Source organism: Mustela lutreola, chromosome 9 (genome assembly GCF_030435805.1).
Source record: "Mustela lutreola isolate mMusLut2 chromosome 9, mMusLut2.pri, whole genome shotgun sequence".
Lineage (NCBI taxonomy): Eukaryota > Metazoa > Chordata > Mammalia > Carnivora > Mustelidae > Mustela > Mustela lutreola.
Genome location: NC_081298.1, coordinates 3,919,605 through 3,930,117, shown reverse-complemented (window position 1 = coordinate 3,930,117; position 10,513 = coordinate 3,919,605). Strand labels below are relative to the sequence as shown.

Sequence of the window (10,513 nt, the reverse complement as noted above, 5' to 3'; positions counted from 1 at the left end):
CTCCCCTCTGTGGGGTCACGTACTTTATTCATCACTTGGGCAATCTCACATGGCTGTCTTCGCCCTCCACCCCCAGCACTGATTCCAAGGCAACGTAGGAGCTGGTGAGAAGCCTGCGCTTCCGCACCACATCATGGACCACAGCTGCCAGACAGGAAACACCAAATCAGGGACAGAGGAGCTTGGCAGTCACATCGTTACGGCCTTACGGATCACACCGTGGCCACGCAGACACTCTGGGGCAGGGCAGTGGCCGGCACGGGGCTCTCAGCCTCCCATTGCGGACTCTTCCCCAGGAGTGCGCTCCCGGCCAGCGCCGCGGCAGGCTGCGTGCCGACAGGCGCCCCTTCTCCCTTCTCGGCGCACAGGGCCGCGACCAGCCGTCAGACACGTTTGATGCCAGTCCCTAGTCCCTTCAGACCGTGGTGGAACCCACGCAGTGCCCAGAGTGATAGGACCCCCTGATTATGGTTCACGATAACACTGCTCTTCTGGGGAGACCTGTCGCTTAAACGATGGGGTCCCCAAACGTACAGGAGTCCTCGACAGCGAGGTTGTAACTGGCGCCCTGCCCGTCTTTATAGGTGCTGGTCACAATCCTCATCCAGCCGCGCTCCCCCTGTGGGAAGAGATCACGCGGTAGCTGTCCGCCCCCAGCCCCCGCGGCTCCTGCCGTCCACACGCACGCGGACCCTCCGCCCTCACAGCCTCAGGCTTGACGCCTGCTCAGCTGCTCCTGTCCCTGCGCGGAACCCCGACTCGGAAATCCCTCCTGTGAAATACTTTTACTTGGTAAAGTAAAAGGGTGCCTGGCCCTCTAAGCCAGAAGCAAATGAGTGCAGCCAGAATGCGGACTCTTGGGGCCAGCTGTCCCCGGTGTCCAGTCCTCTCATCAGGAATACGGCCGTTTCATCACTTTGACATTAATCACTCTCCCCCACTTCAGAGTAATGAATTTCTGTGTCTCAGGCCATTAATAGTTAACACTGAGTCCTAGAAATGAATATTCTGGCAATTAATTGATCTCCCCCAGACTTGCGACCCAACGCAAAAGTATTTCTGAAAAAACCCGACACTGTTAGTTCGGAGAGCCGAGACGGACAGCAGAAAGGACGAGACAGTTGCAAAGCAACATTGGAGCAGAACTGAAAGTTCCAGAACAGCCACTCCGCAGCCAGGGCGGGGGCCCCCAGGAGACACTCGGCAGTGTCTGCAGACACTGTTGGTAGCCACAGGGTGGGGGGCAGCGGGGGGCACAGGGAGGAGCCACTGGCACCCGACGGCTGCACACACCGAGACCTCCAGGACGGTGACAGCCGTCCTCCCTGCCTCCGAGGCCACCAGCACTGCCCCTGGGCCGGCGTGAGCGGCCCCTCTGCTTGGGGCCATGGTTCTCGACAGGAAAGCCAGTAGAAGCTGGGGATTGGTGGGAGGCAGGTATCAGCGAAATCTTACCCACGGTTCCCCCCACGAATTCCGGACAACCCAGTACTCCGTGCCGTCGCTGACGCCCCAGCCGACCACAGAAATGACGTGGTTTATGTAGGTCTGATCCTGGTACTCCGCGTAGATGCCTCCCGTGTAGTTCACCATCTTCTCCGTGGCCATGATACCGCAGCTGAGCGCGAGGCATTGAAGGGTTAGCACCTTGGTGGGGAGAACTTAGCCCCTGACTGACAGTGCTGGGGGGCCGCCTGGGACCGTGCGTGGGGACCATCCTGCCTGAACTCACGCTGTCCTTCCCTCGTGCGTGTGCGTGCGTGAGTGCGCCACCCTTGCTACCGTCCCGTGAGTGTCAGCTTTCCTGCAGACGGTGAAGCCGCGCCAGGAAAGGGGCCTCAGGGACCCAACCGCAGCCCCCCCGCCCCCCCACCCTTTACCTGATGGGGCCGTTGGCATAGATTTCCGCCATCATCTTCTCCCTGCCGGAGAGGGAGCCGTAGTCACCCACTTTCCAGAGCGTGTAGTTCTGGATGTAGTGGCACTCCTTGAATTCCGTGCATGTTCCACACTGGTTGAACTTGTTGCATTCTGGAGGGACAGCAGGCAAAGTCCGCATGAGGCCACTGTCACAAAGACCCACGTCCCAACCCTCTCTCCACTTGGCCCATTTCTTTTTTTAAGGTTTTACTTATTTGTCAGAGCAGAAGCAGGCAGAGGCAGAGAGAGAAGCAGGCTCCCCTCTGAGCGAGGAGTCCGACGTGGGACCTTTATCCCAGGACCCCGGGATCACGACCCGAGCCGAAGGCAGCTGCTTAACCAACTGAGCCACCCAGGCGCCCCCGTCGATGTCACCAATAACAGCAATCATCTCGCCATTGGGGGCTGCCAAAGGGCGCTCCGTCCGGCTGTGAGACGGTTGTGAAGAGCCCTTCCCCCCGCAGGAAAGACAGACACACAGCATCGGGCACCTAGTAGGCACTCAAAAGTTAGCCTCCTTTCTTTTCCTTTAAAGGCCAAGAACGGGTCTTTTCACAAAACTCCATAGCTGAAAAGAGTGTAATTACTAGCTTTCAAGAAGATAACGGTATTGCTGCCTAGTGAACAGGCCAATACATCTGGAGAAAAAAAATAAGCATTTTTCTTTTTCTTTTTTTAATGTGGGGAGGTATTAAGAATTAGGCTAAAAAGGGCGGGAGCGCCCGGGTGGCTCAGTCAGTTAAGCGGCTGCCTTTGGTTCAGGTCATGATCTGGGTTCTCGGATCGAGCCCCGCCTCAGGCTCTCTGCTCAGCAGGAAGCCTGCTTCTCCCTCTCCCTCAGTCTACCGCTCTGCCTACTTGTGCTCTCCCTCTGTCAAATAAATAAATAAAATCTTTAAGAAAAAAAAGGGGGGGAGGCTCTTAGTTCTGTAAGACCACACCATCCCCTGCATCCTTCCCAGGCCCCTGACATCCCCCATGCTGCCTTTTTACCACTCTTGGGGTACCGACTTGTTACAATTTCCCATCTGTCCAGAGTCCACCCCCCCCAGGGCATCAGACTCCTTGAGGACGAAGCTGCTGGTTTTATTTGTCCCTGGGACACCAAATGCCCTGTGCCCAATACAACGGGAAAGGGATGGCTTTGTGGCCACATGTACTGATACGGAGGCAAGACCGTGTATTGCCAACAGCCATTTGCTCGGCCGCACCTGGTCCTGTCGCATGGGTTCCAGGGGTTCTAGGCCAGACGAGACTGGTGCAGGTCAAGGCATGGCCCCGGGGACCACCTGATTCCCAATTCTGCAGAGTCCTCCCCTTCATCTGGCCTCTCCTGGCTTCTCCGACCCCCATTGTGTTTACTTCAACAAGACTCACCCAACCAGTCTGGGAGAATTCCTTCTGGCTGGCCAGTATGGGTCTAGAGGCAAGGCGGGGGCACCCCGGGGGGGTGTGATGGTGCCCAGAGTCTGCTCGGGCACTGAGAGGCCACAGGGGGCTGTTGGAGCTCAGCCTTTTGTAGAAGGAGAGAGTGGGGGTGAAGAGCCCCCCGAGCTCCCGGTTCCTCCAACACTGCTCTCGACGGCCCACGGGGCTCAGCCCAGCTCTCCGCTCTGGCCAGGAGGGCATTCAGACAGGGACAGGTAACTTCAAACTGCCAATTATGGGTTTGGGGTTTGGACTTTCTTTCCTTTGGTTTCCAAGGGGAGCAGCCTACTCCCAAGTGCCAACTCCCAAGACTCCAGGCCAGGGCTCTGCTGGCCCACACAGAACCCTCCACTCCAAGTGCACCCACACGCACACGGTCTGGGCCAGGGCGGCAGGCCGATCCCGGGTTCCAGCCGCGCCCGCGGGCTTCCATCTACCTAGGTGCCGGCCCGCCGTCCTCACCCACTCCTAGAAAATGCACTCTTGCCTTGACAAGGGCCCATTTTGGGAAACCACCGAAACGCCAGCATGGCCGGTGCTGGTCCTGGGGGCACAAGGCTGGAGACACCTGCTCCAAGTCTTCGGCTGGATTCCCAACAAGGACTGCAGGCTCCGCACCTGCCTGCTCTCCCTGCCCCACTGGGCGGGCGGCTCCCAACTCTATCCGGCCCTCCCCCCACCCCCACTCTCCCTGGAGGAGGACGGGCAGGGCCTACCCTGGTCCTTAGCCTGGTAGTTGTTGCAGGTCTCGTCCGGGATGCCGTGCTCGTGCGCGTACCTCCACACCGGCAGGTCGTTGCCCCCCTCACAGGAGCCCGCGTTGGCGCAGTCGAGGACGTGCTGCACGGACAGCAGGGTGGAGGGCCACGCCCCCTTTCTCTTGATGTTGATCCGGTCTGCAAGGGCAGCAACCGCGCCTGGTCAGCCCGCCCGCCCGCCCGGCTGGGGCTCCAACCCAGGCTCAGGAGTCCCAGCGCTCCAGGGGCCTCCCCGGCCGCTCCAGGCACAGGTATGTCTGCCTACCCTGCCTGCCTGGCTGCCACGAGGGCAGGGCTGGGTCTGTCTGTCCAGCTGCACGTGCCCAGGAAGCACCTGCAGAAGGGCGGCAGGATGAGAGCTGCGGGTCCAAAGACCAAGCCAGGAACAGGACGGTCCTGGCTCCTGGGACGCTCCCCACACCAGCAGCAGCTCCCCAGCACCCCCCAACTCACTCACGTCCTGGCGGGGATGCTCCAGACGCCAGTGCTCCTGTGGCTCCACTCCTGCTTCTCTGACCAGCGCCCCCCCTGCCCCCGCACACCTGGCCCGGCCTTCGGGAACACCCCAGCAACCCCAGCAAGGACCCTGCCACCTGCCGCACCTTCCTCCCGATCTCCTGGCCGCTCCTTGGCCTAGAAAGTCCCTTCCTGCAGACACCGCTTTGCTGGCTGCAGGTCGCCAGCCTCCGCACGCCCCACCCCCCACCCCACTCAGGCCCTCCCCAGCTGTGCTGACACCGTGTCACCTGCTAACCCCCGCCCCCGAGTTCCCCGTGTTCATCTCCTGTGGCGCTCGGTCTCAGCCGCAGCTCCTGTGCCTACAGCAGGTGCTCAGTACGTCTAAGTGGCCCCACTGAGGGCACAAATGGCCCTGGCTGCTCCCTCCCTCCCCCGGAGGTCGCTTCCGTGGCAGCTTCCCCAAGGGAGGGTCTCCACGCTCACCCCCTACTCCGCGCAAGGCCTGGCACCAGCCCCCTCACCTACAGCCGTCTCCAAACGTTTCACCTCCCCTGGTCCGGGTCTCCTTACACGCTGTGGCCACGCAGGGGGGCCCCCCCATCCTGGGAGATGCTTGCTGACATGCTGACCGCAGGCCCCTGCTGCCTGGCTCTCTCAGGGGCCCACAGTGACCCCTCTCACCTCGCCCAGCCCCTCACCCCCAAACTTCACTGGAAAACTCAAAGACAGGCCCCTCCTCTCTCTGCCGGCCAATGGGTTTTCTGGGTCCCCACCCCACCTTCTGGGACGACAAGTGGCCTGATCCTGCCCCCAAACCTAGGCCTATGTGGACCCAGGTCTCTCTCTCCCACATGAGCACCTGCACACATGCGGACCTGCCAGCCTCGAAACAGCAGCAAAGAGCCTGTGCACCTCCCACATGCACCCCCGTCCCGACACGGGAGTTGTCCGCTGCGTAGTGAGGCTCCCGACAGCCCTCCGGCTCTCGGTTCCCAGCCCCGTTCTCCCTGAGGCCCAGGCCCACCTCGCTGGCCTCCCCTCTGCTCCCATGAAGCTGCCAGTGCTGGCCCCTGCTTCCCCAGCCAGGGCTCCTCCGCCCACCCCTCCCCCCCAGCCGCCGTGGGCAGTGGGGTCACTCCATCCCCCGGAAGCACGTCCTGCTCTGGGCTCCCGGGGCGCATCTGCCGTCGGATGCCCCATGCCTCCGGGGAGCCCACTCCCCACCCTGTGCTGGCCTCCCTGTCCACGCCTGAATCACAAAGTACCAATCCCGGCCCGACCCAGCCACCAGGGTTCTAATACGCTCCTTACGTGGCCTGAACACAAGGGAAGCCCCTCCGCACCCCTCCCGTTCCCATTCCGCTTCGTTCTGCCACGCACGAGGCCATTCCCCACGCCGGCACCCGGCGCCCAGTGAGACCGTCAGAGCCTCGAGGCTCAGGGTCCCAACACTGGATAGGGGCCAGCTTACGGGGGTTCTCGTAGGGCAGGTGAGCGTTCTGGGTTTTACCTGCCCAAAATCTCAGAGGGTTCCAAGCGGAACGCAGCGCACTCTGACCTGGGGTTCAGCAGGCTGCGTCCAGCGGAGGGGACATGCGGGGCGAGGGAGCGAGCGGAGCAGGCCGGCGGGGCCAGGTGCAGGAGCCAGGGCTCCAGAGCGGGGGTGCAGCGACGGGGCTGCAGAACACACTTGGAAGGTACAGCTGACCCGGTCTGGCCCAGCATTGTCTCGGGGCCAAAGCGAGGCTTCTGTGTGGGTCCTGGGAAGGCTGGGGTGCTGACTTGCTGAACCCAGCGAGCGCGAGAAGCCTGGGGTTTGAGGAGTCAGGTGTCCAAGCAGAGGGAGAGAGGGCAGCTGGTGTAAAGGCGAGCTGCCCCTGGAGGCCAAGTGCAGGGGGCCCCGATGCGCGATGCGCGGAAGTACCACTAGGAGGGTGAGGAATGGGCATAGCGATGGGGAGACAGCGCGGAAGCGGGAGGAAACCGCGGTGTGGAGAGAAAGGGCCGAGAAAGCGCGTCACAGCCGGACGATGGCGCACAGGTGCTGAGGCCGAGGCCTGCGGGGGACCCCGTCCGCAGGGCAAGGCTGGAGCGGGCTCAAGGAGGGAAGAAGGGGCCGCAGACGCCCTCCCAGGAGCCCAGACCGGGGGGAGGGCAGCAGCTGGAGGGGCACAGGCTCGAAGCCCCCTGCACACTTGTTCACGGCGACGCCCGGGGCCCAGCAAGGGGCATGGGGCCAGGGGCTTGGGTGCCGGACACCCTTGGACAGGACGGAAGGCGGGCCGGCAGCTGCGTCAGGTGGCAGCTGGGCCACTGCCTGTGGAAGTCCCCTCTCGGGGGCGTCTTTCTTCTCAGGGAAAGAGGAAGCAGGGCGCACTCCCAGGGGAGAAAGTTAGAGGTTCGAGGAGAAAGAGGAGAGAAGCAGTTGTCTGCCCAAGAGAGTCCATTCCAGAAATGCGGAGGCTGACCATCCAGAAAGGGAACCAGGTCCGGGCCCGCCCTCGTGACCTTCTCGGCCTTTGCCTCCATCCCCCACCCGTAGGGTTGCCACAAAGGCCCTCTTTCAGTTCCTCACTGTGAGCGCCACGCCTGGCCCAGCCTGTGCCCTGACCCTCTGCCTCAAGGCTTGCCCACACCCCGTCAGCCCGCAGGGCCCCAGGTCTCCCCGCGGCTCCGGTGGTTCAGCCTCTGACTCCACAACCCTTCAGGGGCCCCGGTCCGTCTGCATCTCAGACAGCCGGCCTCCCCAGCCTCCCTCAAGGGCTCTCCCACCATAAAACGGGGGCCTCAGTCTTTCTGCCCCCCTTCCTCCTCCTTCCTGAAGGGTCAGAAGTATGCCCCAGCTCCCTGGGGTCTGCTTACCAGTCCCCAAGGGGAGACCCCACTGGGTTACAGCTGGCCACTCCTGGGGTCCAGACCCCACCCTCTGCTCAACCTAAAGACAGTCCAAAAGAGGTCCTGACCCAAAGTCCAGCCTCCTGGGTTATACCTCCCATCGAGGCCAAGTCTCCTGACCCCCTGGCCAGGGACCTCAGCTCCCTCGTCTGCAAAATGGGAACAGTCACAGGGCAGCTCAGAGGCTTCTGCGGAGACACCCTGTTCTTAACCCACTTCACGTGACGACACCAGGCCTGCCCAGTGAGCTACCCACCAGGGAGGAGGCAGTGGGCCCCTGCCCTCCTGGGGCCAGATTCCCAGACTGTCCCTTCTGCTCTGCACAGCCAGTGCCACTGCAGGCTCCGGGACCCCTGGGCGGCCACTGGAGATGGCAGAGCCCCTCCCACATGCTACTAGGCCTGAGGCTGGGTGACCTCTACTCCTCCCTCCTGTCCCAAGGCCTCCCCTCACTGTGGCCAGCCGGCTCAGGGCCAGATGAGAAAACCAGCCAGCCTTGCTCAGGATCCCACGCCCAGGACGGGCCTGCAGCTCACATATTAAGTGCTGCTGGAAAGCAGTTTCACTTCCTTGAGCGCATCCCTGGCAGGGTGCGCTGTTTTGATCCCAAATGTGGGGGGTGGGTGGGGTCACAAGCTCTGGGGACAGAAAAGGCACCCACGAACCACATTATCACCAGGCTTCAGGTCCCAAGCAGGCCCACCCTGTGTGATGGAAACACGATCCTGCTTGTATCAGTCACTCTGGCCTTCCCTGCCTGGGGAGGAGCGGCAGGGGGCACAGGTCAGCTCCCCAGCTCCCCGAGGCCTGAGCGGCTCAGACACCTCCCACCGCATGCCCAGTCCCCGCACAGAATCACAGCCGCGGTGGCCTTCTGTGCTGCCCAGGAGGCCGTCCGGACGGGCCTGGGCGGCCCACAGTCAGGAGGGGCTGCGGACCCCAGCCTACCCGCCATGGCGCTGGTGCTGCCGTGGGCCCAGCAGGAGCCACAGTACTGGGGGATATGCTGGTTCCTGGTGGCACTGGCGTAGTTGACTCCGTTCACGTTGCGCCAGTCCCAGCTCTTGGGCAGGTCGGATGGGGACAGGTACTCGTGCGGCCGGGGGTAGGTCCTGGGAAGAGATCAGCACCAACACCATCAGTGCCCGCTCCCTTCCCCCAAGATGAGGGCGGGGGATGAGCGCGGGAATCACCAGGAGAGCCCAGCTCCACGGGAGACCCCCCCAGGACGTGAAGGAGGCAGGGCACCCCCAAATGCAGGAACCACACTGCTCCCCCAGCAACGCCCCAAAGGCCCCAGGCCAGGCTGGTCCAACCCCGCGAACGTAAAGAGAGAGAGTGCCCCCCAACACGGCGGCCCGATTTGACCCTCAAAGGTCAAGGGAGGCAGAGCGCCAGGCTCCTGCAGCCCCGGGGAGGAGGCGCGGCCCCCAGGAGCCCCCCGTGGGGCCGGCCCGCCCGCAGCCCACCTGCGCCCCAGCCCCGACAGCTGGTCCCCCCGCAGGGGCAGGCGGCAGCCCCGGCCCGGGCGGAAGTAGGGCCCGGCCCGCGCGGCGGCCAGCGGCACGAGCAGCACCAGCAGCAGCAGCGGCCCGGACGGCGCCATGGCTCCCCGCCCGCCGGCCTCGCGCTGCGCCCGCCCCGCCCCGCCCGGGCCTTAAGGTGGCCGCGCCCGGTGACCCACCCCCGGGGCGGGGCCGGCCTCCGGCCGTGACCCTGACCCCGCCCGCCGCCCGCGCCGTGCACCTGCGGGCCGGCCGCCGCGCCCTGGAGGTCCCCGGCCGGCCTGGCTTTCTGGGCCCCATTTCCCCAAGGCCCAGGCGCTCCCTGGAGGGGGCTCACCCGCCGCAGCGCGGGAAGGGGGGACCCGTCTAGAAAAGGTCACTCGGGGAGGATTTCATGGCTGATAAATCATTGTTTCTACATTCCAAGCCCCAAAGATGCTTGAAAAGCTTTCCCACTAACAGAATACATCATGGGCAAAAGGGGAACCAAAAGCAGAAGTGGGTCCCCCAAGCCTTGGTCTTATGACTTGACAGTGTCTCCCTCCCTCGCTCTTGCTCCTCCTGCGGGGCAGTCACCCGAGCAGGTCGGACACAGCCTCCTTCCTCCTGGAAGGCAAGGCCCAGGCATTGGGTTCCAGGGGCCTCACGAGTGTCGGGGCCTCACGAGTGTCGGGTCCTCAAATGACCTTGCTTGGCTCTCCACTGAGTGAGTGGGCATTCGCGCCTTCCTGCGGCCCCTCCTCTGCCTGTGCCAAGCTGGCAATCCGGAATGGAAAGGCCCATGGGCTCCCTGCCGTTCCCAGGAGCAGCCTCGGGAGGGCTGAGAAGGCCCCGGGACCCCAGCAGTGCTGAGAGGCCAGTCTGGCAAAGACCCGGCCCCGCTTTACCAGTGCAGACATGTAGTCCTGCTCCTGAAGGGCCAAGGAAACACTCAAGCTTGAGCTGGGTGTGGGCGTGGGGGGCGGGGGTGGAGTGGGGGGGGCACTAAAGCCAGGCCAGCAGAGGTGGGTTTGTCCCATCAGGTGCCCCGGGCCTGGCCTCAGAGCCGTTTGCTCTGCTCTGGGTGTGAGACATGTGGGCAGACTTCCCCTTCCGCATCATGTCAGCTAAGGTGAGTCAGGTCACCCACGTGGGGAAGGAAGCCATGGCTGACCCTCTCATGTCCCCGGGGCGGGGGTTGTCTCCCTGAAAGGGGGACTTCTGGTCCCCACTGAAGAAGAAGCTAAAAGCCCATCATTGCTTAAGAACCGAGTGGTGACAACACCACAGGTGACACCCAGACTGTCACGTGACAGATATTGTTGCGGTGACAACACCACGGGTGACATATTGTTGCGGAGCCTCCTGGACCCCCAGACTGTCACGGTCCAGACTGGTGCAAAGGCCAACAAGGCAACGGAGGGACGGGGGGGCTCACTCAGCACTTCCCCTGAGGGATGGGGGGGCTCACTCAGCACTTCCCCTGCAATGCTGGGCTGTGAGGTCCGAGGCCACATCCCTAATATTGGGGGGAAATGTGCGGACTTACAAGTTTTTCCACCGCATGGG

At 63.2% G+C, this 10,513-nt stretch overlaps 1 protein-coding gene across 1 annotated transcript; it reads right to left on the bottom strand.

Annotated features, from left to right (window-relative positions):
* Positions 1-6: 6 nt before the first annotated feature.
* Positions 7-9,098, bottom strand: CTSZ (cathepsin Z). The gene is made up of 6 exons (XM_059132654.1): positions 8,930-9,098; positions 8,409-8,572; positions 4,065-4,244; positions 1,881-2,031; positions 1,456-1,618; positions 7-619 (listed from the first exon to the last, which is right to left on the bottom strand). The coding sequence occupies exons 1-6, from the start codon at positions 9,064-9,066 to the stop codon at positions 509-511; spliced, it is 906 nt and encodes a 301-aa protein (XP_058988637.1). The 5' UTR covers positions 9,067-9,098; the 3' UTR covers positions 7-508.
* Between the last annotated feature and the right edge of the window lie 1,415 nt (positions 9,099-10,513).